This window comes from Molossus molossus, unplaced genomic scaffold (assembly GCF_014108415.1).
Source record: "Molossus molossus isolate mMolMol1 unplaced genomic scaffold, mMolMol1.p scaffold_m16_p_16, whole genome shotgun sequence".
Taxonomy (NCBI): Eukaryota; Metazoa; Chordata; class Mammalia; order Chiroptera; family Molossidae; genus Molossus; species Molossus molossus.
In genome coordinates, this window is record NW_023425351.1 from 29837906 (window position 1) to 29865242 (window position 27337).

The window sequence follows — 27337 nt, forward strand, 5'->3', positions numbered from 1 at the left end:
CTTTCTGTCTGTGATGTTTGATGCTTAAGTTCACTAATTCATTAGGTGTTGCAAAATGGTTATTTATATTCTATTTATTATTTCTTTGTGATAAACAGCTGAAATAGTTCTAAAAGTAGAGAAAAGAGGATGAGAAGGCAAGGAAAACTTGCCACTATGACCTGGTTACCAGTAGTTCATTTCCTGCAGAAAAGTCAGGATAAGTGCTTTATTCTTTCCTTTTACTTACCAGTTTTCAAAGTAGAGTTGCTTTCTTTGTATCATCTGATGATTAATTAGACTTTAAGAAATTATTTGAGCTCATTGATCTAAATATATCTGATGTATTTCAATGCATTGCAGTTACTATCATTTTTTAAAAATATGTTTTTATTGATTTTTTTAGAGAGAGGGATAGAAACAGCGATGAGAGAGGAATATTGATCAGCTGCCTTCTGCATGCCCCACACTGGGGATGGAGCCTGAAACCTGGGCATGGCCCTGACTGGAAATTGAACTGGGACCTCAGTCTATGGGACGGTGCTCAATTCACTGAGCCACACCAGGCTGCAGTTACTATCTTCATGTCTGTGTAGCCTACAGGTAGGCTGAATAATGGTCCCCCAAGATGTTACATGGAAAAGGGGATTTTATAGCTGGATCTTGAATTGGGAAGATTATCCTGCATTATCCAAATGGTTCCAGTGTAATCATAGGAAATCTTCTAAGAGGATCACAGAGATCAGAGGAGAAGGCGATATGATGATGGAAGTAGAAATGGGAGAGCTGAGCTTTGAGGATGGAAGAGTTCAAGGATTGTAGCTCTCAAAGCTGAAAAGGGCAGGAGAACGGATTCCTCCCCTTGTCTCCAGAAGGAACCAGCTCTCCAGACACCCTGACTTGAGCTCAGGGAAGCTGACTCAGACTTCTGACCTCCAGAACTGTAAGAGAATGCATGTGTATTGTTTTAAGCCACTAAGTTTGTGGTATTTGTTACAGAGGCAATAGGAAGCCCATCTTTGGTCAGTGGGACTGTCTTCAAGTTGGTTATCTAAGGTGATAAGGAATTTTAGGCTCATCTTTTATGTTTTCTGCCCCAGACCTGGAATCAGCAATTTCTCCAGTCTTTGTTCCTTTTAGTGGGAAATGGTATTTCAAGACCACTAGGGGCATTCATGGGGCTTTTCCTCTCCACCTCCAACCCTTTTTCAACAAAATAAAGTTTTTTTATTAATTTTAGAGAGGGGAAGGGAGAGGGAGAGAAAGAGAAACATCTATGTGAAAGCGAAACATTGATTGGCTGCCTCCTACACACTTCCTACTGGGGGTCAGAGCCTGCAACCGAGGCATGTGCCCTGACCCAGAATTGAACCAGAGACCTTTTGGTGCATGGGACAATGCTCTATCAACTGAGACACACTGGCTAGAGCCAAACACATTTTTAAATCATGGTTAAAAAAAAAGTATAACAAAAATTTACCATCTTCACCAATTTTAAGTGTGCAGTTTCGTACAGTTCAGTTTAGTGTTTATTACCTATATTTATATTGCTGTGCAGCAGATCTCTAGGGCGTTTTTATCTTGCAAACCTGAAACTTAATACCCATTGAACAACTCCCCATTCTTATCCTCCTGTGGATTTTTTGGCCTTTTTTAAAATGGGAAAATTGCACCGCTCTTTAGTGAAACCTTTTACCAACATGTACTTATTTTCCTCTAAATTTGTAGATTTTTAGGCCCCCACCTCCATGCCATTGTAATCTCAAACTATATCCATAAATGATTTCAAGTAGCGAAGAGTCTAAAGGGTCAATTGTTTTTCAGGAATGGAATAAGAATTTGGAAATGAAATACAGTACATGCCACACATGAAATACTTCCTAGAGGGGCTGTTCTCTTAAGGAAGAGCTTTCTTAAGCCTGGCAGGGCCCCAGACCACAGCGCAGAACTACAGCTAGTGTCCTGTCTGCACAGGGGTCTCCTGCAGCCCAGCTCTGCCCCATGGCTCAGCTCTTGCTGAGCAGAAATATAGTTTGCATGTGATTATTCAGATCTATATGCCTAGCGTTCTGAGCCATGAGAAATTGTCTAAAGAGCCTGTGTGGGAGAATAGCAATGCGGGTGGAAAAGGGGTGTCATCTCTTGGGATCCTAGAGGAGACCTACAGGCTGGCTTTGTTACTGTTGACTGGGAAATACATTGGTTTGTTTTTAAATCTCTGTGCTCTCATTTGCATCAAGTGTTGAAAAAGAATATATTCTAAATCCTTTTCTTTTCTCCCCTTGCAGGAAGTGCTCAAATATTTTACACACACACACACACACACACACACACAGAAATAAGAGGAAACAGTTGGATTGGAACTTAGAAATCACGTGACTGATGACTAAGTTGAATCTTTTCTACTTACTGAAAGGGAAGAGCCTGGGGATGAGTTACTACTTCTCCCTGCATTTGTGAAGTTTCGGAGCTACTAAATCATGTTCCCACTTATGTTATTTTCCACCTTGTTTTCTTCCACATTTACTGAACCCAGGGAGCAGCACTTGGTCTGCAACTCCTCCGATGTCAGCATTTCGTTTACCTATTGCGGTAAGTGCATAGCAACAAGTAGTTGTAGTGCCAACTGTTTCAAAGAACCGCACTCTGCTGTGGCTGGGACACAGGAAACGATCGTGTGTTCCAGCTGCTGCCGGCAGCCAGAGTAATGGCCGGTGGCTTCTCTGCGTGGGTAGTCTCCATCCTTCGCAGACCTCGCCAGTCTCTAACCTGCTGTACTTGACCTCAAGCGCTTCTGTTGTTCCCTGTGGTCAGCTTTCCCTACCTTGAGCCCAGTTTCAGATTCCTCCTAGTTTTGGCAGAACTGTCTGCTTCTGAGCGTTTGCCTCCAGCCCCAAGCTGGTTCTTCTCGACAAGGAAGAACAGTCCTGCTGCCTCCTGGAACTGATTATTGCTCTAAGGCTGTGATTTTCCACCAGTGTGCCACAAGGATTTTTAAAACACACAGTACCTGACTATTTAGTCAGGGCCACTGACCTCTTTTCCTTTAGACTGTCAAATAAAAAATAACAATAGCCAACACAACAGTAGCTTTCCTGTGTGAATAAATCAAAATCATACCTATTTTTTTTTGGTCAGATGGGCAAAAAATGTAATACATTTTTTGGTGGGCCACAGAATTTTAGTAATTAGTTTCTGTGTGCCATGAGATGAAAAAGGTTGAAAATCGCTGCTCTAAGCTGTATTGTTTTTTAGCACAATGTTGTCATGTCATGGGTGCTATGTAAGTGTTTCAGGCTATGATTTTTGAGGACTCCGGATTGGATGTGAGCCTGGTTCTGTCACTTACTAGTTGTGTGACCTTGACCAAAATACTTAGCCTTTCTGTGCCCCAGCTTTTTAATCTGTAAAATGAAAGTGATTTTAGAACCTATTTTACAAGAAAAGGTGTGAGATAAAACTTTTAGCCCATAGAATCTTGATTGCTTTTTTTTTTTGGTATGTGCCCCTAGCGGGAACTGAACGCAGGACTCTCTGACCCGCAGGCCGATGCTCCAACTGCTGAGCCAAACCAGCCAGGACTGGATTGCTTTCTTTAAGTCAGCCATACTCTAATGCTAGTAACTGGTCACGTCAATGCTCCGCCCTGCCCTCTTTCTCTGAAAGGACAATTGACCACTGTTTTTCTTTGGTACTTTCCACTTCGTTGCTCACCATGGGTTGGATGTATATCAGAAAGGCTGAAAGAGACACTTGCCAAAATATTAATTCTTTGAGATTCTTTTGGGAAAGGGAATTTATGATTTAATCATTTGAGGGAGAATTACAAATGTATGTTGAATTCTGAGAAGTTCTGCAAGGAAGAAAACAATTTCATCTCCAGGTTTTCAATTTTATTTTATTTTATTTTTTGAGTATGCATTGACTATCCTGAAAAACACACTCTGGCTAATGACAGTATAACATTACTTCTGAGGAATTAGCACCAGTGACAGGTGCGAGAGCAAGACCAATCTCACATTCAGGGGCTGTGCTGATTCCCTCTCAACCTGGCTCTGGGATTTCTCTGTCCTGCAAGGTCAGGGTCCATGCCCCACTTCCAGGAAGGCTCCTCAGTCCACTCGGCCCCACGTGTTGATGATGCCACCTGCTCTGTGCTAAAGAAATTTTTTTATTTTTATCTATTTATTTATTTTTTTCATTTTCAATCAGTACTTTTATTACCATCTTATGCCAAAGGTTATCATTTCTCTTTTTATTTTATTTTTATTTATTTAATTTTATTTTTGTTACAGATGTTTCTCCTATTTTACCCCATTGACACCTTCCTCTCCATCCCCCCCCACTCCATCCCGGCTTTGATGTCCATGTCCATCCGTTATGCGTACATGCATATAAGTTCTGTGGTTTATCTCTTTTCCTCCCCCTACAACCCTGTCTTCTGAAGGTTGTCATTCTGTACTCTACTTCCACATCTCTGGGTCTACCCGATTCCTCAGACTGTTATGTTCATTATATTCCATATATAAGTGAGATCATGTGGTATTTGTCTGTTTCTGCTTATCTTGTTTTGCTTAGGATAATATTTTCCAGGTCCCTCCATGTCGTCTCAAAGGATAAGAGATCTTTCTTTCTTACAGCTGCATAGTAATCCACTGTGTATATGTACCACTGCTTTTTTATCCATTCATCTACTGATGGACACTTGGGTTGTTTCCAGATCTTAGCTATTGTAAATAGTGCTGCTATGAACATGGGGGTACATATATTCTTTCTGATGAGTGTTTCAGGCTTCTTAGGGTATATTCCTAGAAGTGGGATCACTGAGTCAAATGGAAGTTCAATTTTTAATTTTTTGAGGTAACACCATATTGTTTTCCGTAGTGGCTGCACCAGTCTGCATTCCCACCAACAGTGTACTAGAGTCCCCTTTTCTCTATACCGTCGCCACACTTGTTTGATGATTTGTTGATGGCGGCCATTCTGACAGGTGTAAGGTGATACCTCATAGTTGTTTTAATTTGCATCTCTCTGATGGTTAGTGATGTTGAGGATTTCTTCATATGTCTCTTGGCCATTTGTATGTCCTGTTTGGAGAGGTGTCTATTCAGCTCCTCTGCCCATTTTTTAATTGGGTTCTTTGTCTTCCTTTTGTTGAGTTGTATGAGTACTCTATATATTTTGGAAATTAACCCCTTATCTGATGTATAATTGGCAATGATGTTCTCCCATACAGTGGGTTGCCTTTCCATTTTGACGGTTGTTTCTTTTGCTGTGCAGAAGCTTTTCAGTTTGATGTAGTCCCAGGTGTGCATTTTTTTCTTTGTTTCTGTTGCCTTGGGTGATGTATCAGTGAAAATTCTGCTCTGTATGATGTCCAGAATTTTGTTGCCTACATTTTCTGCTAGGATTTTTATGGATTCATGGGTCATATTTAAGTCTTTTATCCATTTTGAGTTTATTTTTGTGTATGGTGTAAGTTGATGGTCTAGTTTCATTTGTTTGCATGTAGCTGTCCAATTTTCCCAACACCATTTATTTTTTAAAATTAATTAATTTATTTTTGTTACAAATGTTTCTCCTTATCCCCCCACTGATTCCCCCCTCCCCACCCTGTCCCCACCTTTGTTGTTCATGTCCATTGTTCATACATACATGCATATAAGTTCTGTGGTTTATCTCTCCCTCACCACCCCCTCTTCTGGGGAATGTCAGTCTGTACCCCACTTCTCTGTACCCACGTCTCTGGGACTACCCCGTTCTTCAGACTGTTATGTTCATTATATTCCACAAATAAGTGAGATCATGTGATATTTGTCTTTCTCTGCTTGGCTTGTTTCGCTTAGGATAATACTCTCCAGGTCCTTTGATGTCGTCTCAAAGGATAAGAGATCTTTCTTTCTTACAGCTGCATAGTACTCCATTGTCAACACCATTTTTTTTTTTTTAATCCTCACCCGAGGATATTTTTCCATTTTTTGTACAGCTAGAGTGGGAGGGAGAGAGAGGAAGGAGAGAGAGAGAGAAACATCGACGTGAAGGGACACATCGAGTGGCTTCCACCCGCACGACCAACCAGGGCCGGGGACAAACTGCAACCGAAGTACGTGCCCTCAGCGGAAACTGAACCCGGGTCTCTCCGGACTGCAGGCGGACGCTCTAACTGCTGAGCCAAACTGGCCAGGGCTCAACACCATTTATTAAAGAGGCTGTCTTTACTCCATTGTATGCTCTTGCCTCCTTTGTCAAATATTAATTGAGCATAATGTCTTGGGTCCATTTCTGGGTTCGCTGTTCTGTTCCACTGGTCTATATGCCTGTTCTTGTACCAGTACCAGGCTGTTTTGATTACAGTGGCTTTGTAGTATAACCTGATATCTGGTATTGTGATCCCACCTACTTTGTCCTTCTTTTTCAAGATTGCTGTGGCTAATCAGGGTCTTTTTTGGTTGCATATGAACTTTTGGAGTATTTGTTCTAGTTCTGTGAAATATGTCATTGGTATTTTGATGGGGAATGCATTGAATCTATAGATTGCTTTGGGTAATATGGACATTTTAATGATGTTAATTCTTCCAATCTATGAACAAGGTATGTGCTTCTACTTTTTTATATATTCTGTATTTCTTTTTTTAATGTCCTGTAGTTTTCTGCGAATAGGTCCTTTACTCCTTTGGTTAAGTTTATTCCTAGGTATATTAATTTTTTTGTTGCGATGGTAAAGGGGATTGTTTTTTCAGTTTCTCTTTCTGTGAGTTCATCATTGGTGTATAAGAATGCTGTTGCGCCCTGGCCGGTTTGGCTCAGTGGTTGGAGCGTCAGCCTGCGGTCCAGAGAATCCTAGGTTCGGTTCCCGCTAAGGGCACATACCTTGGTTGCAGTTTGTCCCTGGCCTGGTTGGTCGTGTGGGTGGCAGCCACTTGATGTGTCCCTTTCACATCGATGTTTCTCTCTCTCTCCCCCCCCCCCCCAACTCTATCTGAACAAAAAATGGATAAATGTCCTTGGGTGAGGATAAAAAATAAATAAAATAAATAAATAAATAAATAAAAAAGAATGCCGTCGATTTCTTGACGTTAATTTTGTATCCTGCTGCTTTGCCAAATTCATTTATTAAGTCTAGTAGATTTTTGATGGAGTCTTTAGGGTTTTCTATGTTTAATATCATGTCATCTGCAAATAATGACAGTTTTACTTCCTCCTTTCCAATTTGGATCCCTTTGATTTTTTCTTCATGTCTGATTGCTGAAGCTAAGACTTTCAGTGCTATGTTAAATAAGAGTGGTGAAAGTGGACATCCCTGTCTTGTTCCTGTTCTTAAGGGAAATGTTTTTAGTTTCTGCCCATTGAGTATGATGTTAGCTGTAGGTCTTTCATATATGGTCTTTATTATGTCGCGATATGATCCCTCTATTCCCACATTGCTGAGCGTTTTTATCAGAAATGGATGCTGGATTTTGTCGAATGCTTTTTCAGCATCTGTTGATATGGTCATGTGGTTTTTATTCTTCATTTTGTTTTTGTGGTGTATCACATTTATTGATTTGCTAATATTGTACCAGCCTCGTATCCCTGGGATGAATCCCACTTGGTCATGGTGAATAATTTTTTTGATGTATTGCTGGATCTGATTTGCTAGTATTTTGTTCAGGATTTTGGTGTCTATTTTCATCAGGGATATTGGCCTATTGTTTTCTTTCTTTGTCATGTCTTTTTCTGGTTTTGGAATTATAATTAAGCTGGCCTCATAAAATGAGTTTGGAAGTGTTTCTTCTTAAATTTTTTGAAATAGTTTGAGGAGAGTGGGTTTTAGTTCTTCTTTGAATGTTCGGTAAAACTTTTCCGTGAAGCCATCCGGGCCTGGGTGTTTGTTTGCTGGGAGAGTCTTGTTTACCTCTTCAATTTCCTTAGTTGTTATTGGTCTGTTCAAGTTTTCTATCTCTTCCGGGTCCAGTTTTGGGAGACTGTGTGTTTGTAGAAATTTGTCCATTTTGCTTAGATTGTCAAATTTGTTGCCATATAATTGTTCATAGTAGTTGTTAATGATCTTTTGTATTTCTGTGGTGTCAATTGGTACTTCTCCTCTTTTATTTCTGATATTGTGTATTTGGGTTCTCTCTCTCTCTGTTTCCTGGTGAGTCTAGCTAAGGTTCCATCAATCTTGTTTATCTTTTCAAAAAAGCAGCTCTTTCTTTTATTGATTCTTTGAATGTTTTTTTTGGTTTCATATGTCTCTATGTCATTTATTTCTGCTCTGATCTTTACTATTTCCTTCTTCTACTTGCTCTGGGGTTTTCTTTTTTGTTTGCTTTCTAGTTCTTTAAGTTGTGAGGTTAGATAGTCTATTAGAAAATTTTCTTGTTTCTTGAGGTAGGCCTGCAGAGCTATGAACTTCCCTCTCAGAACTGCTTTCACTGCATCCCATAGATTTTGTGTTGTTGTGTGTTCATTTTCATTGGTTTCCAGGAAGTTTTTAATTTTTTCCTTGATCTTCTCAGTAACCCATTCATTGTTTAATAACATGCTATTTAGCCTCTATGTGTTCAAATGTCTTTGTATGTTATTGTTGCAATTGATTTCTAGTTTCATGCCATTGTGATCTGAGAAGATGCTTGATATGATTTTAATCTTCTTGAGCTTGTATAGATTTTGTTTGTGTCCCAACATGTGGTCTATCTTTGAGAATGTCCCATATGCACTTGAGAAGAATGTGAATTCTGTAGTTTTGGGGTGTAATTCTCTTTAGATATCTATTAAATTTATTTGGTCTAGTGCTTCATTTAGAGTCTCTGTTTCCTTGCCAATTTTTGGTCTAGAGGATCTATCCAGTGATGTCAGCAAGATGTTGAAGTCCCCTGCTATGATTGTATTGATGTCAATTTCTCCTTTGAATTCCTTCAGAAGATTTTTAATATATTTTGGTGTTTCTATATTGGGTGCATATATGTTTATCAAGGTTATATCTTCCTGTTGGATAGATCCTTTCAATATTATGTAGTGGCCTTCTTTGTCTCTAGTTATGGCCTTCATTTTGAAATCTGTTTTATCAGATATGAGTATTGCTACTCCAGCTTTTTTTTTGCTTTCTGTTCGTTTGAAAGATTTTTTTCCATCCCTTCACTTTCAACCTATGTGAGTCTTTTGTTGTGACATGGATCTCTTGTAAACAACATATAGATGTTTTCTTTACTCATGGTTTTGTTGTCCTTACTCATGCTTTCTTATCCAATCAGCTACTCTGTGTCTTTTTATGGGAACATTCAATCCATTTACATTTAATGTGATTATTGATATGTACCTATTTATTGCCATTTTTGTTTAGTTTGATTATATTTTTCTTCCTGTTTCTTCTACTAATTACAGCAGTCCTTTTAACATTTCTTGCAGTGCTGGTTTGGTGCTATTGTATTCCCATAGCCTTTTTTATTTTTGGCTGGGAAGTTCTTTATTTGACCTTCTATTTTGAATGACAGTCTTGCTGGGTAGAGTAGTCTTGGATTCAGATCCTTGTTTTTCATGATCTTGATTACTTCATGCCATTCCCTTCTGGCCTGTAGTGTTTCTTGTGAGAAGTCAGCTGAGAGTCTTATGGGGGTTCCTTTGTAGGTAACCTGTTGCCTATCTCTTGTTGCTTTTAGGATTTTCTCTTTGTCTTTAATTATTGGCATTTTAATTACTATGTGTCTTGGTGTGGGCCTGTTTGGGTTCTTCTTACTTGGGGCTCTCTGTACTTCTTGAACTTCACCGAATTAGGGAAGTTTTCTGTCACTATTTCTTCAAATATATTCTCTAGCCATTGTTCATTTTCTTCTTCTTCAGGGACTCCTATGATGTGAATATTATTACATTTCCCGTTGTTCCACAGTTCTCTTAAGCTGTCTTCCTGTTTTTTAATTGTTTTTTCCTTTTGGTTTTCTGATTGGTTGATTTTTTCTACCCTGTCTTCTAATTCACTGATCCGGTCCTCAGCTTCCTCTACTCTGCTGTTTAGACCTTCCAGTGTGTTCTTTATTTTTGATATGTCATTCTTCTTTTCTTCTTGGTGGTTTTTAATTTCCAATTGGTTGATTTTCAACATTTCTATGTCTTTACGTATGGTCTTGATGTCCTTACTCATGCTGTTGAGCTTCCTCAAGATCATGGCTCTGAATTCTAGCTCTGTTAACTACTTAGCTGCTCCTCATTTATCTCATCTTCAGTAGAGGTCTTTTGTTCTTTCATTTGGCATTTGTTTCTTTGTTTCACCATTTTGCCTATCACAGTGGGCTTTGGAGCCTGCCAAGTTTTCCCTGTGGGTGTTGGTGTTCTGCTGTTTGTGGCTCTCTCTCTTAGGTTTGGATGAGCCAGGGAGGACCCACGTTAAACACCACTGTCAAGTCTTAATTTCTTGGTTAGAGTTGCTAGCCTAGGAATGGTTCAGTTATCCTCTAGCTTTTTGCCTAGAGGCTAGCAGTAGCGGTTACTTGAAGAGCCTTGGCTTTTCAGTTGAATGTAAAACTTCCTCAGGTGCTCAGCATAAGGGATTTTTGAGGGTGGGCAGATGCTGGGTGTTAATGAGCCTCAATTTGCATTTTAGTGTCCCACAGGGTGGGGTTGAATCTTTGAGGTAGACGCCGTCGCCTCTCCCCAGAGCCCTGGGAAGCACAGGGCCTTTTTATACAATACTTCATCTTATAATTAGACTTTAAGCTCCTAGTAACAATTCTTTCTTTCTTTCTTTCTTTCTTTCTTTCTTTCTTTCTTTCTTATCTTTCTTTCTTTCTTTCTTTCTTCTTTCTTTTTCTTTTCTCTTCTCTCTTTTCTCTTTCTCTCTTTCTCTCTTTCTCTCTTTCTCTCTTTCTCTCTCTTTCTCTCTTTCTCTCTTTCTCTCTTTCTCCCTTCCTTCCCTTCTTCTTCCTTCCTTCCTTCCTTCTTCCTTCCTTCCTTCCTTCCTCCCTTCCTCCCTTCCTCCCTTCCTCCTTCCTCCCTTCCTCCCTTCCTCCCTTCCTCCCTTTCTCCCTTTCTCTCTCTCTCTCTCTTCTCTCTCTCTCTTTCTTTCTTTCTTTCTTTCTTTCTTTCTTTCTTTCTTTCTTTCTTTCTTTCGGGAGGATCTTACCTCTTTCTCTCTAATGCTGAAAAATCCAGTGCTACCTCCCTGCTCCCCCATGGATATCAGTACTGAGGGGGGCAAGTGGGGTACATAACTACAGCAAGTTTGCTGGCTGCCATCCCCACCTCCACACCACTCCTCCACCTTGGAGAACCTAGGCTGGCTGAGCCAAAGTGCATCCTGGGTGGGAAGCACTGATTCCTCTAGGTATTACTGTGACCCTGCTTCAGTCCTTTGCATATAGATGACTTCCATTTGGCCAAGCTACTGGGCATAAACAGTGTATCAGTTAACTCAGGTTACCATAACAAAACAGCACAGATGGGTAGCTCAGACAACAGAATTTACTTCTCACCGTTCTGTAGGCTGAAAGTCTAAGATCAAGGGTCAGCAGGTTTGGTTTCCTTCTGAAGCCTCTCTCCTCGCTTTGCAGATGGCCATCTTATTGCCGTGTCTTCATATGGCCTTTTCTCAGTGTCACCCCTAAACAACCTAAGTGTCCATTGATGAATGAATGGGTATATATATACACATATATATTTTTCTTCCATAAAAAAGAGGAAATTCAACTGTTTATGACAACGTGGATAGACCTGAAGGCATTATGCTAAATGAAATAAATAAGATAGAAAAAGACAAAAACTGTACGATCTTGTATGTGGAATCTTAAAAACAAAACTCACAGAAAAAGATAGCGGAGCCTCAGGTTGGGGAAGGGGGACTTGAGGGAAGGTGGTCAAAAGGTACAAATTTCCAGTTATAACTGAGTACTAGGGATGTCAAGTACAACATGATGACTGTAGTTCACACTGCTATATGGTACATAGGAAGGGTGTGAAGAAAGTAGATCATAAGAGTTTTATCATCAGAAGGAGAAAAAGGTTTTTCTTCCTTTCATTGGATTTATATGAGAAGATGGATGTTAGTTGAACCAGTTGTGGTAATCATTTTACAACATATGTAATCAAACCATCATGTTGTATACCCTAAACTTACAGTGATGCATGCCAATTATTTCTCAATAAAACCTTTTCTATAGAGAAAACAACAAGTTAAAAAGTCCCAAAATGGAACAAGTGATTTTATAAAATATGTTTTGGGGAGTATTTTTCCCTCACACATAGTTTAAAGTAATTCAGTACCTTCAACCTCCACCTTAACAATGTGGACATTAAAACACGAACCTATTTACATCATGGGCAGATTTAATTTTAATATTTGTCTAGCATTTAAAAAATAATATATATGTATTTTTTTATTTTTAGAGAAAGAGAAAGGAAGGGAGAGAGAAAAGAGAAGCATCGATGTGAGAGTGCAACATCGACCAGCTGCCTCCTGCATGCCTCACACTGGGAATTGAGCCTGCAACCCCAGCATGTACCCTGAGTGGGCATTGAACCAGCAACCCTTTGGTGCATAGGATGATGCCCAATAAGCTGAGCCACGCTGTCCAGGATTATATTTGTCCAGCATTTAAATTTTACTTTACTGTTTCAAGAACATTTTATATGACATCTACCCTCCTAATATTTTCATTTTTTAGAGAGAGCGAGAAACATTGATTTGTTGTTCCACTTATTTATGCATTCATTGGTTGATTCTTGTATGTGCCCTGATGGAGATTGAACTCACAACCTTGGAGTATCTGAACTATCCAGCCAGAGCTACCCTTTTTTTTTTATCCTCACCTGAGGACATTTTTCCATTTTTTGCTCAGATAGAGTGGGAGGGAGAGAGAGGGGGAGAGAGAGAGAGAGAGAGAGAGAGAGAGAGAGAGAGAGAAACATCGACGTGAAAGGGACACATTGAGTGGTTGCCACCCACATGACCCAACCAGGGCTGGGGACAAACTGCAACCGAGGTACATGTCCTTAGTGGGAACTGAACCTGGGTCTCTCCAGACCGCAGGCCAAAGCTCTAACTGCTGAGCCAAACCGGCTAGGGTACCCTCTTAAATTTTTAAGTGTACAATACATCATTCCTGATGATAGGCACCATGTCACACAGCAGATCGTTAGAGCTTATTCATCTTGCTTGACTGACACTTTATGCCTTTGATGAGAGACTCTTCATTTTCCCTCCTCCCAGCCCCTGGCAGCCACCATTCTATTCTTTGAGTATGAATTTGACCATTATAGATACTGCCTATAAGTGGAATCATGCCAAATGTGTCCTTATATGACTGGTTTATTTTCCTTAGCATAATGTCCTCAAGATTCATTCATGTGGTAGCAAATTGAAAAATTTTCTTCCTTTTTAAAGGCTGAATAGTATTTCATTATATGTATGCATCCGATTTCTTTATTCATTCATCTATCAATGGGCGTTTAGGTTGTTTCTACACCTTGGCTATTATGAATAATGTTGCAATGAACATAGGAGAGTTAGAATCTCGAGATCCTGATTTCAATTCTTTTGTATAATTACCCAGAAGTGGGTTGGCTGGATCATATGTCAGTTTCTATTGCAAAAATAATTTTTTTTCTTCTGTATTGATTTTTTAGAGAGAGAGGAAGGGAGAGGGAGAGAGAAATAGAAACACTGATGAAAGAGAACATTGATTAGCCACCTCTTGTATGCCCCCTGCTGAGGATTTGGCCCACAACCTGGGCATGTGCCCTGACCAGGAATTGAACTGGTGACCTCTTGGTGCATGGGTTGATGCTCAACCACTGAACCACTCCAGCTGGGCTCTATTTTTTTTTTTTGTTCAGGTAGAGTGGGAGGAAGAGAGAGGAACAGAGAGAGAGAGAGAAACATCGATGTGAAAGAAACACATCGAGTGGCTACCACCCGCACAACCGACCAGGGCCGGGGACAAACTGCAACCGAGGTACGTGCCCTTAGCGGGAACCGAACCCAGGTCTCTCAGGACCGCAGGCCGACGCTCTAACCGCTGAGCAAAACCGGCCAGGGCCAGCTGGGCTGTATTCTTAATTTGAATCTCTATACTGTTTTCCATAAGTGGTTGCACTATATTGTCAAAATATATGCATGAATTTATTTCTGGGATGTCTGTTCAGTTCCATTGGTTTATATGTCTGTCTGTACTGTACCATGTTGTTTTGATTACTGTAGCTTTGTAATATAATTTGAAGTCAGGAAGTGTAAGGCCTCTCAATTTTCCCCCCTCTTTCTCAGGATTGATTTGGCTATTAGTGGTCTTTTGTGGTTCCATATGAATTTTAGAGTGGAGTCTTTAGGTTTTCTATCTATAAAATCATGTCATCTGTAAACAGGGAAATTTTACTTATTGTTTTTCAATTTAGATGCCTTTTATTTATCTTTCTTGCCTAATTGATCTAGCTAGGACTTTTAATACTATGTTGAGAATGGGTATCCTTGCCTTGTTGCTGATCTTAGAGGAACAACTTTTAGTTTTTGCCCCTGAGTATGATGTTTAGCTATGGACTTTTTTTTTATTTTTTATGGTGAGGCTATTTATTTTAATTCTAGTTTGTTGAAAGGTTTCTTTGTTTTTGTTTTTGATCATAACATGGTGTTGAATTTTGTCAAATGCTTTTTCTGCATCTATTGAGATGATCATGTAATTTTTGTTTTTGTCCTCACCTAAGGACATTCCTGAATTTATCTTCAGATAGAGCAGGAGGGAGAGAGGGAGGAAGAGAGAAAGAGAAACATTGATGTGAGAGAGACACATCGAGTGGTTGTCACCCACACGATCTCAACTGGGGCTGGGGACAAACTGCAACCGAGGTATGTGTCCTTAGCGGGAACTGAACCCAGGACTCTCTGGTCTGCGGGTCGACGCTCTAACTGCTGAGCCAAACCAGCCAGGGCTGATCATGTAATTTTGATCCTTTATTCTGTTAATGTGGTGTATCACATTGATTGATTTTCATTTGTTGAAACATTCTTGCATCAGAGGAATAAATCCCACCTGGTCATGATCCTTTTAATTTTTTTTTTTTTTTTTTTTTTTATCCTCACCCGAGGACATTTTTCCATTTTTTGTACAGATAGAGTGGGAGGGAGAGAGAGGAAGAGAGAGAGAGGGAAGCATCGATGTGAAAGGGACACATCGAGTGGCTGCCACCCGCACGACCAACCAGGGCCGGGGACAAACCGCAACCGAGGTACATGCCCTTAGCGGGAACCGAACCCGGGTCTCTCCGGACCGCAGGCGGACGCTCTAACCGCTGAGCCAAACCGGCCAGGGCTGGTCATGATCCTTTTAATGTGTTGTTAAATTTAGCTTACTAGTATTTTGTTGATGATTTTCGCATTTGTATTTATCAGGGATATTGGCTTGCAGTTTTATTTTCTTGATGTGTCTTTGTCTGGCTTTGGGATCAGAGTAATTCTGGGCTCATAAAATGAGTTTGGAAGTGTTTCCTCCTTTTCAATTTTTTGAAGAGTTTGAGAAGGATTGGTGAAAATTCTTAATTAAATGTTTAGTATACTTCACCTGTGAAATCATCTGGTCCTGGCCTTTTCTTTGGTGGGAAAACTAGTATTCCATGTCCATACTAGTTTAAGGTCTGTTCCGACTTTCTATTTCTTCAGTACTTTGGGGATCCCCCTTGGAAAGTTTGGGGTCTGGGTGAATGAACCACTCTCTTCTCTCTTGAGTGAAGCTGGAGGCTAGGGGATTTATTTCCTGACTTTGCTGTGTCAGGCACAGAGTCATTGTAGAGAGAGTGTCCTGAATCTCTCTCTTGCATACATTTCAGTGAGTCTGGATTTGAGTTCTCCTGGGACACAGGAAACTTACAATTAGTTTCTGATTTCTCATAAAGGGAACCAAACCAGTTTGGCTCAGCGGTTGAGCTTTGGCCTGCGGACCAGAGAGTCCCAGGTTCAGTTCCCGCTAGGGGCACGTACCACACAAAAAAAGGGAATTTGTCCAGGAATTGCTGCTGAATTCAAATGTTTGTGGAGAGAAGAAGGGTCTCGGACTTCCTATTCTGCCATTTTGCTGACATCACTCCTCTGGAGAGGGAGATCTTTTTAACCACCCTCAATTATTCTCATTATACAATTTTAATGCTAAAGGTATCATTTGGGGGCTGAGTTTCATAATACTTTACTTATTGGAAATAATTTACTGACATTATCCTTATTCCACTTAGGTAATATGAAATATCCTATTTCAATAAAAACTGAACCCTGTATACAACCGAAGGGAAGCAAAGGATATTTGTATATTTCCTACATTCCAAGTAAGTCCAAAGTTTTTTGGGGTTTTTTGATCAGTTAAAAGAGTTCAAGAAATATCATGACAAATGATGTGTTCCAAATGTACATGTATTGGTTTTCTCTTGTTATAGAAATGACCACAATCTTAATATCTTAGAAGAGTACACATTTATTATCTCATAGTATGTGTGTGTCAGTAGTGTGGGCATGGCTTTGCTGTGCCTGCTTTAGGATCTCCCAGAAGGTTGCAGGCAAGCTGTCTACCGGGCCTGGTGTCTCTTCTGAAGGGTCAAATAGGGAAGGGTCCACTTCAGTTCTCATGTGAGTATCAACAGTATTCAGTTCCTGTCTGGCTGTTGGCCTTTTCAACATGGCTTCTTGCTTCATCAAACCCAGCAAAGGGGACAGTCAGTTAATAAGAGAGGAGTTGCCATCTTTTTTTTTTTTTAATCCTCACCTGAGGATATTTTTCTATTTATCTTCAGATAGAGTGGGAAGGAGGGAGGGAGAGAGAGGAAGAGACAGAGAAACATCTATGTGAGAGGGACATATTGACTGGTTGCCTCCTGCATGACCCCGACCAGGGCCGGGGACAAACTGCAACCGAGGTACATGCCCTTGACTGGAATCTAACCTCCACTCATTGGTCCGCAGGCTGACGCTCTCTGCTGAGCCAAACTCGCCAGGGTGAGAAGTTGTAATCTTGTGTAATGTAACCATTTTGCAGTGTCACTCTATTAATTTGGCTTTATCTGTTAGAAAAAGTCACTAGGCTCACCCTCTTGTGGGAGGGATTACATTATAGTACGGGGGTAAAAGTGGAAACTTGAGACTACTTGGTAACAGTCTACTTGGTATATCCTTTGTCAATCATTATCTATTCAACTGATAAGTAAACACCAGTTTGGGGGATGGTGATAGCATCGGGCTGGATCTGAGTGTTTGGGAAAACATGTAAAACCTTTATCCTCTCTTACCAATCAGCTTTGCTGTGTGAAGCCCTAGGATCCCAGCAAACCAGTTCTCATCATCCTCACTACCATTATTGTTTTCATCACCATCTGCATTCTGGCTCATATTTGGAGCTTATGCTTTACAAAGTGCCTTCACATACATAAGCTTAAATAAAGATTTCCCCCTGATTTTAGTTCCCGTTTATAAGAAAAGAGGTAGCTGAGAACCCAGAAATAATAGACAACAAACTTGTGTTTTAATATTTCTGAATTTAATTGTTCAACCTGCATTTGCAGACTTTGTTTATGCTTTCATTTATTCCCTGAAAAATGCATAGAATCTCTCAGGGCAATAGGAGGGACAGACCTGTAGATCACATGGCATGACAAGTGCAGGGACAGTGGTGAGGCTTGGTGATAACACAGAGTAGAGAACAATAAACTCTGTTCATGCCACTGTCTTGGCCAAGGGTAAAAGAAATCATTTTCTCCCTAAATTTTTGCCTGGCTAAATTTCTTCCTCTTTTCTTAGGTTGTGTTTTCTGGTCAGGTGTGCATCACCCCTAGATGTTTGACAGAAGTGATTATTGACATAATGAATGACCTCTTTTTCAAGCAAACCCCTTGCTACACACAGGAAGCAAGTTGTTTCCTTCCAGGCCCAAGTAGTAATAATACAATATGGTATCACTCAGACTTCTCTGAAAAGCAGATACCAAGAAGAGATTTATCAGGAGGAAATGCTGGTGAACAGTAAAGGGAAGAGGATGCCTAAGCAGGCAAGGAGAGGGTTCAGAGTGAGATACAGATCTGATACCTTTGGAATGAGAGAGGGCAGGAAGGAGAATTTGGTAAGATGGTCATCAGACCAAAATGCATCCTTGAGAACCTCTCAGCCATGTCAATGGGGAGCCTTAGAGCAAAGATTGCCTGTCACAGGTATCCCATGACAGGCAGGTGTAGGCTATCCCTAGTGTCCTTGAAGTGCTTGGTCATTAGAGGAGCAACCTGCTGGAGGTTGGCCTCTGGATGAGATAGTTATGAAGGTGAAGCAACTACCTTCCTCCCAGCCGGTTCTTTGGAAGGTAGGTTTGAGTAGCGTACCCCCTTGGCCACCACAGATACCTTAATCATTCACTAAGTATGACATTTATTTCACATTATATTAATGTGCTAACAAAATAATTATTCAGTTATATTTTTTTATAGAGCTTTGCGATTGTAACCTGAGTTTCCCTAGAATATACTAGAATGTTTGTGTAAAGTGTGGGGCCCCATTATAGAAGTCAACCTTGTGTTTCTTTTTTTAATTAATTAATTTTTATTATTATTGATTTTTAGAGAGAAAAGAAGGGAAAGAGAGAGAAAGCTAGAAACATCCATGATGCCCCCACTGGGGATCAGGCCTATAACCTGGGCAGGTGCCCTGACCAGGAATTGAACTGGCAACCTCTTGGTGCATGGCTCAACGCTCAACTACTGAGCCACACCAGCTGGATGAAGTCACTCTTATTTTTATGGTGCTATCTCTACTTCTATTCTGTAAAAGCTGTAAGTATAGCCCTGGCTGGTGTTGCTAAGTGGTTAGAGTGTCAGCCTGTGGACCGATGAGTTGCAGTTTTGATTCTGGTCAAGGGCATGTACCTTGGGTGCAGTTCATTCCTGGCCCTGGTTGGGTTGTGTGGGAGGCAACCAGTCGATGTGGCTCTATTACATCGATGTCTCTCTCTCCCTCTCTCTCCTTCTCTCCCACTCTATCTGATAAGAAGAAAAGTATCCTCAGTTGAGCAATTTAAAAAAAGCTATAAGTACAAATGGGAATAAAAAATAAGTTGGGAATAGAAATTATTTATTTTGAGACTTTATAGCCTTCCCAGTAAATTTTCTGTATGCCATTAACTGATTGACAAATACAGTTGGACCATAAGCCTCCCTGAAAATTATTTTTGGTAGTTCTGGAGTTGTCATAGGTAGGCTCAAAAACAGATTTCTTGGTAAGCACATGACAGCCACCAGTTTCTTATTTTTTACTCCAACATCCACAATGATATCCCTGGCCTGCTGAGCCATGTAAGTGGTACCCACCTTGACCATTTGTCATGTGCCTCACATGACCACAAGTGATGTCCAAGGGTAAGACGCTTCTCAAGATATAAACTGTTGAGATGTCATTTTCATTCTGGGAACATGCTGTATTCCATGCAGCAATGGAAGAAGGGCCCTTGTCCTGCCTTGTCCTTGGACACCCCAGCAGTAGTGCTGTGTTCCTGTGTCTCAGGAATTTCTCATGAAAACACCTCTTCAACTTCTGCCCACATCCATGCTTTTGGAAAGGTTCAGGCTAAAGTCCATGGACTGGACCGTGGGACCACTGTTTGAAGCAAACCCTGTTATGTTCTTTACAGTTTACCTCGTAAGGAGAGAAGTAGAGACCAAACAGGGAGTTTGGTGGTGCCTTAGGCTCAGAGTAATGAGGGCCTGCATTAAGACTGGTGATGGGGACGAAATAGAGACCAGTAAAATTTATTAGGATTGGAATTTCTGGTGCTGATTTGCTAATGAAGATGAGGAAATCAATTTAGGATGTGTAGGATGAGATGATTAGCAACGTTTGAATAGAGATATTGAATGTATATATGAGACAGTGCTCAGGAGGAAGGTTGAGACTAAAGATGACGATTTGGGAAGTAGCATCCTATGTGGCACTTAAAGCCAGGAGAGTGTGCAGAGTAAATATTGATGAAAACTGAGGATAGAACCCTCAGGAAGAGGAGTCAATGAACCAGACCGAGAAGGAGTCAGAGAGGTCAAAGGACAACCAGAGGAGAGTGGGAGCACCGACTCCAAACAAAGGAGAGTTGTTGTTTTTTTATCCTCACTCGAGGACATTTTTTGCATTTATCTTCAGATAGAGTGGGAGGGAGAGAGGTGGGAAGAGAGAGAGAGAAACATCGATGTGAGAGAGACACATCGACTGGTTGCCACCTGCACAACCCCAACAGGGGTCGGGGACAAACTGCAACCAAGGTACATGCCCTTAGTGGGAACCGAACCTGGGACTCTCCGGTCTGTGGGCCCATGCTCTAACTGCTGAGCCAAACCGGCCAGGGCCGAAGGAGAGTTTTGAGGAAGAAGCTGGCAGTTCTGTTAACCATAGCCAAGTTCAAGTTAAAGATGGAAAACTTTTCCTTTGATTGTGGCTACAATGAGTTGTGGTGACCTTATTAGGAAAATTTTTTCAGTGAGGTGGTGGTTACAATGAACTGTTTTCATTATAAAAAAGATTGTACATCTCTTCTAATTGGGCCAACTGAATAACTTGTAAAAACTGAGCGAAATGCATGTTTATTGGATTTTTCCATGTTAATTGGTAATAGGGAAATCATGAGGAAATAATAAAAGCTCATACACCTAATTTTTAATCAAAATGTTTAATTTTGCTCTCCAAGAAATCTTTCATTAAAAGTAGGTTGATTATCATCACCTACTTTCCTTTTGTTGAACTTCCTCCTAGAGTTGTACCTAGAACAGAAAAATTTGTATCTTCATTTGATTGCTTTCTCAAAAAAATAAGTTTCTCTATTTTTAGGCAAAGCATATAATTCTTACTGTGGAATATTCTATTTGATTATAATCCACTAGTTACTATCTCAGGACTCCAGTTTTCTCATCTACAGAACAAGGATCACAATAGCCGCCTTATAGGTAGTTATGGTGATTAATGAAATAATGTTGGAAAAGCACAGGGCATATTATAAGTATATGCTAAATGTTAATTATTATTTATAAAATACTCTCTTATTTGAGAGTCTAATGGGATTTCTTTTTCTTTTTAAGGGCGAGACATGAAAAAATTATATTTTAATCTGTATATAACTTTAAATACCCACAATCTTCCGATGCGCAAAGAAGTTCTTTGCCGAGGATCTGATGATGATTATTCTTTTTGTAGAACTCTAAAGGGAGGTAAGCATTTAATTTATATCACTCTCAGAATAGAATAGACTACTTTATGAGAATGTTATGAAAATTAAATACACTGAAAATATGAAGTTCCTTTTCTGATAATAACTCTTTATTTCCATTCAAAGTTTTTATTTTTAGCAGTTTAAACAACCATTTTACAATTATGTTACCGAGTTATTATTAAGATGACACTTGAGTGTGTTTTCAGGGATATCAAAATTTTTATCTTGTTCAGATTAATATTGTACATTTACCCTTGGTTATTGTTTTCTTTTTCTAAACATTACATTTGTTATTTTTCATAGACACTCAGTAGATTTTATTGCGCATTTACATTGGTTTCTTTAATGTCTCCCCCCCTTTTTTTTCACCCTGGAATTTTTCACAGAATCATAAAATTTCAGAGTTTAAGACCTTAAGGTCACTTATTACAAATTCATGATTTTTTTTCTTAATAATATTTAAACTAGTATATATATATTTGAATCCTCACTCAAGGATACTTCTCCATTTATTTTCAGATAGAGTGGGAGGGAGAGGGGGGAGAGAGAGAGAGAGAGAGAGAGAGAGAGAGAGAGAGAGAAAGAGAGAGAGAGAAAGACCGATGTGAGAGGGACACATGGATTGGCTGCCTCCCGCACAACCCCGACTGGGACCGGGGATTAACTACAACTGAGGTACGTGCCCCCGACCAGTGTTGAACCCACAACTCTTCGGTCTGCGGGCCAATGCTCCAACCGCTGAGCTAAACCGGCAAGGGCTAAACTAGTATTTTGAAAGATTATAAATGTCATGCTGTCACGTTACCAAAAATTGAAAAGTATACACAACACACAAGTCACAGAATAATATTTCTAAAGTCATTTTGGAATATTTCCTTTTCGTATATATATGTATTTTTTTATCCTCACCCGAGGACATTTTTTCATTTTTTGTTCAGATAGAGTGGGAGGGAGAGAGAGAGAGAGAAAAAAACATCGACATGAAAGGGACACATCGAGTGGCTGCCACCCGCATGCCCAACCAGGGCCGGGGACAAACTGCAACCGAGGTACACGCCCTTAGCGGGAACCGAACCCGGGTCTCTCTGGTCCACAGGCCGACACTCCAACCACTGAGCCAAACCGGCCAGGGCTCCTTTTCATATTTTAATCTATGCATTTTTTATGTAGTTGGAAGTATACTTTACTACAATTAAAATTTTTATTTAATTTTTTGGCTAGGTAACCATATGCATATGGTTCAAAAATCAAAGAATAAACATTTCCCAGTGAAAGAGCTCCCTTAGTGGGTTATGCCGTGATTCACTTAACCGTTCTCCTATTGGACATTTAGAGTCCTTCTGATATTTTTACTGTTATAAGTAATATCATAATTAATATCTTTCTGTATATAAAATTTCTCATATTTTAGATTTGATTATTCCCATGTTTGTAAGAGGAGTTATGAACAACTCCCAGGGAGCTTTCTAAGCTTAACAGTTTTGGTATATTTGTGCTTTTAGTCACATAAGACCAAGTTGCTTTTCTAAAGGATTGTACCAATTTATATATTGTACCACCAACAAGGTATAAGTGTAGTAGATTAATCTCTGTCTTGTTAACACTGGGCATTATCACTTAAGAAAAGAAGTTTTATTAAAAAAACTTATTAGGAAAAAAGTATATGTAATTGTTTTATTAACATTTTTATTACTATTGAAGGTGAATTTTCCCTATATAATTATTTATCATTAACCTGCGCCCTCTCTTATTTAAAAAAAAATTTCATGTAGTTTACATGCATACATTACATTTAGCAACATGGCATAAATTAGACATAGGTGGGACTGAAAATGAAAAATAAGGATAGGGAATTAATAGAATTAGAGTAATATAAAAATTTATTACAAAAAGGCTCATACTTGCTTTGGCAGGAACATAAGTTTGATTATATGATTGTATGATGGCTAGTAGTCATTAAGGAAATAGTATCTAAGTAAATCAGTGTGCCTGCTGTGTGTCTCCCAGCCCACCATCTGTCCATATCTCTAATTTATCTGCTACCCCCAACCACACACGAGTCATGGAGCTGCCATTGCTGCTGAGTCTGGGCTCAGAATCTCACAGACCTGAGTCAGTGTCCAGTTTTCCCAATGACTAGCAGTGTGACCTTGAGCGTGTTATTTAACCTCAATCAGCCTCATTTTCCTCATCTGTAAAATGGGCGCAGTGAAAACTATTTTACATAGGTTCAAGGATTAAATTAGAGCATGTGTGTAAAACAGTGCTCAGAGTAAGAATTTAAAAATGATGATTAGTAAATAATAAATATTCATGTCGATTCCTTCTTTTGTTCCTGATTTCACAGTCCTGTCATTTTTACAAGTGTGGAAACTGATGCGTCAGTGCTTCAGAAAAGTCCCTGAGGCCATTCGGAAAACTAGTAACCGAACACCGCCCAGAGTCTTAAGTGTCATTCTTCCACTGTACTATGATTTGAAAACAAATCCTCTTGGCAGATTGTTTTTTTTTTTTTTAAACAAGTGTTTTACAATGATTTCACATAATCTCTGGGGATTATGCTGATGTTTTATCTGAATTTTCGAAGTTTCACTTTCTAGAGATCTAAGCTGTGTCTGATTGATCCCAGCCTTCCTGCTTCTTCCTTCCCTCCCTTCTTTCCTTCCACAAACATCTATTGAACTTAATTTGAGCAGGTCATGGCTTAGGCTCTTGTGATCTACAGTTGCATGACAGCGTCTCCCTCCTCAGAAGGTCTCTGTGTTCTGGGAAGGACAGTCATGGTCATGGGAACAAATATGACAACAAAATCTCATAAAAGCTAATAGAATTATATGCTCTTAGTTTTAACTATATATGTCCTTATCAATTAACTATGACAGAAAAACTCAAATAAAACTTCAGAGAGTATTTTAGAGTCTTGAATCAGAGAGCATGGAGGAAAGACGTTCCCTGGAGAGGAAACAACATATGCAGACAGACCTAGCCGTGACAGAATATGGCTTATTTGGGAAGTAGTCTTTCTTTCTTTCTTTCTTTCTTTCTTTCTTTCTTTCTTTCTTTCTTTCTTTCTTTCTTTCTTTCTTTCTTTCTTTCTTTCTCTCTCTCTCTCTCTCTCTCTCTCTTTCTTTTCTTTCTTTCGTAGCTGGAGCAGAATGTGCTTGTGAGGACTTGCTGGAGATGAACCCAGAACAGGGGGCAGGAGCAAGCATGCAAGTCATGTGCAAAATATTGGCCTGCAGCCTGTCATCAGTGGGTTGGGTGCCCCGTGGACATGTCCAGTTCTGCAGCGAATTAGTGTCCACATGGAAGGAAGAGGGGTTGGCTGGCAGGAAACTTGGGTGGAAGGAAGAGCAGCCGGGAGGGTGGGAGAGACCACGCGTGTGGAACAAAGATGGCGGCCCCGGAGCAAAGGGGAGCAGACAAAGAGCACACTGGAGACAGAACTGGCAGGACATGCCGACTGGGCTGAGGTGGCAGGCAAAGATCAGGTAGATCAAGGACCACTTGAGGGTCAGTGCCTGAGTGGATGGAAGTGCCATTATCTGAAATGTGTTCCAAAGAAGGGGCAGATTCTTAAAGATAATGAGTCCTGATCTGGGAATGTTGAGCTCAAGGTAATTTTGAAACATTCAAATAAACATATCCATCTGACAGCCGACTCTATGGGCCTAGAGCTGAGGACATTCTGATTCAAGAATTACTGATGCTATCAAGAGACCCTTGAAAGTTTGGGACTCAAATTAGTATCATGCATATCTACATTTATTTATTTATTTATTTATTTATTTATTTATTTATTTTACCCTCACCTGAGGATGTTTTTCCATTTATCTTCAGATAGAGTGTGAGGGGGAGAAAGAGAGAGAGAGAGAGAAACACTGACATGAGAGAGACACATCGACTGGCTGCCTCCCACATGACCCCGACCAGGGCTGGGGATGAACCGCAACCGAGTCACATGCCCTTGACCGGAATTGAACCTGTGACTCATTGATCTGCAGACTGATGCTCCAACCATGAGCCAAACCGGCCAGGGCCATACATATCTCCTTTTTTTTTTTTTTCTTTAATTCTCCCTGAGGATATTCTTGTATTTATCTTCAGATAGAGCGAGAGAGAGAGAAGAAGGAAGAGAGAGAGAGAAACATTGATGTGAGAGAGACACATGGAGTGGTCGCCACCCACACGACCCCAACTGGAGCTGGGGACAAACTGCAACCAAGGTACATGCCCCCAGCGGGAACTGAACCCAGGACTCTCTTGTCCACAGGCCGACGCTCTCACCACTGAACAAAATTGGCCAGGGCCATACATATCTACTTTTTTTTTTTTTTTTTTAATCCTCACCTGAGGACATTTTTTCGATATTTTGTTCAGATAGAGTGGAAGGGAGAAAGAGAGAGAGAAACATCGACGTGAAAGGGACACATCAAGTGGCTGCCACCCGCACGACCAACCAGGCCCAGGGGCAAACTGCAACCGAGGTATGCGCCCTTAGCAGGAACCGAACCCGGGTCTCTCCAGACCACAGGCCAACGCTCCCACCGCTGAGCCAAACCAGCCAGGGCCATACATATCTACTTTTGAAATAACTTTCCTGCCCTCGCCGGTTTGGCTCAGCGGTGGGAGCGTCGGCCTGCGGACCAGAGAGTCCCAGGTTTGGTTCCCGCTAGGGGTACGTACCAAAAAAATAAAATAACTTTCCTATTTTATATATGAAATATGAATGTATATAAGTTGGGATGAAGGATATTAGCACTGGGTTGTTCATCAGTCATTCACTATTGAGACCAGTGGGCTTTAAAGGTTTGCATCCCTGCCCTTGCTGGTGTGGCTCAGTTGGTTGGACTTTGTCGCATGCACCAAGAGATCACAGGTTAGATCCTGGTCAGGGCACATGCCCTGGTTTGGGGCTAGATCCCCAGCAGGGGGTGTGCAGGAGGCAGCCCATCAATATTTCTCTTTCCCATCAATGTTTCTCTCTCTTTCTCCTGCTTCTTCCTCTCTCTCTAAAAAAATCAATAAAAACATATACATTAAAAAAAAATGTTTGTATCCCCTAATGCTGGTTCTGCAAGAGGCTTTAGGTGGCAGCGGAACCACGGGTAAACAGGAGCCATGTAGTACTACCCACAAAAGTCACCCAGTGATGACTGTGTTTTTGCATTTTGTTTGCAGAGACTATGGATATAAAAGTGTCATTCTCCTTCAAGGGCATGCTGATCCCTAAGGTATTGTCTAAGAGTAATTTTGTACTTTCTTAACCTTTGGCTACACAGATGTGTGAAGAATTTGAATAAGCAATTCGCAACTTCTAAAAATCGATATTCAAGATTTCCCCCCTACTTTTATTTGGTTTTGGGTATTTTACCATTTCTTCTTTCCGAAGAATATGGAAATATAAAAAAGTGATGCAATAGAAAGCTTTTTCACTTCATGTTTTTCCTCTAACAACCACAGCTAAAAGTAATGCAAATGCTTATTATTAATATGTTGAATGATTCTGGGGTGAAAGCATTGTACGACCACCGTCTAGAACTTTGCAACTGCCTCTATGAATAACAACCATGTGATTTGTAGATGTTTGCATTAGATACCTAGCAATGAAATTTTGCATGTTTCACTTTATTTAAAAATAAGGTTTAACAATGCGTATTCTTTACTGATGATATCTAATGTTTGAAAATCTCCTAGGCTAGTCTCGAAAGATTGTTTAAAAACAAACTGTCGTAATTGGGAAGAAATGTTTCCTGAATTCAGACATACAGAATTTCATTTCACTAGAAAACTGAGAAAATGAGAACCAATCCAATTTAAATGATCTCCTCCCAGTAAGAAAAAATTTCTATAAAATTCTTACAAAATAGAAGCATCTAACATTTTATATTACTTGTGTTTCTTATTCCTCATTTTAGGGACAACACAGATGTGTTGTGGAAGCTTTCACCGGGGATCCTGAAAAAATGCTCTTTTGTTTGAATTTTACCATCATACACCACCCCAATTTCAATTAGAATAAATCTAGTATAATTTTATTTTTCAAAGGTTTTATTTTTCACTTAATGTTTTTTGCACAGTGTATTCGTTTGCTAGGGCTGCCATAACAAATATCTCACAGTGGGTGGTCTAAACAATAGAAATTAATTTTTTCCCAGTTCTGGAGGCCAGAAATCCAAAATTAGTGT

General features: G+C 40.1%; 1 protein-coding gene across 3 annotated transcripts; it reads left to right on the forward strand.

The window, feature by feature from the left end:
• Positions 1 to 449: 449 nt before the first annotated feature.
• LY96 (lymphocyte antigen 96) lies at positions 450 to 27337 on the forward strand. Of its 3 annotated transcripts, XM_036263822.1 has the most exons (7): positions 450 to 582; positions 685 to 922; positions 2268 to 2571; positions 16162 to 16251; positions 21019 to 21147; positions 26331 to 26383; positions 27068 to 27337. In XM_036263822.1, the coding sequence occupies exons 3-7, from the start codon at positions 2460 to 2462 to the stop codon at positions 27164 to 27166; spliced, it is 483 nt and encodes a 160-aa protein (XP_036119715.1). In that variant the 5' UTR covers positions 450 to 582; positions 685 to 922; positions 2268 to 2459; the 3' UTR covers positions 27167 to 27337. The 3 variants fall into 3 exon arrangements, with proteins under 3 accessions (XP_036119715.1, XP_036119713.1, XP_036119716.1); XM_036263820.1 differs by having other exon boundaries at positions 450 to 922; XM_036263823.1 differs by lacking the exon at positions 685 to 922.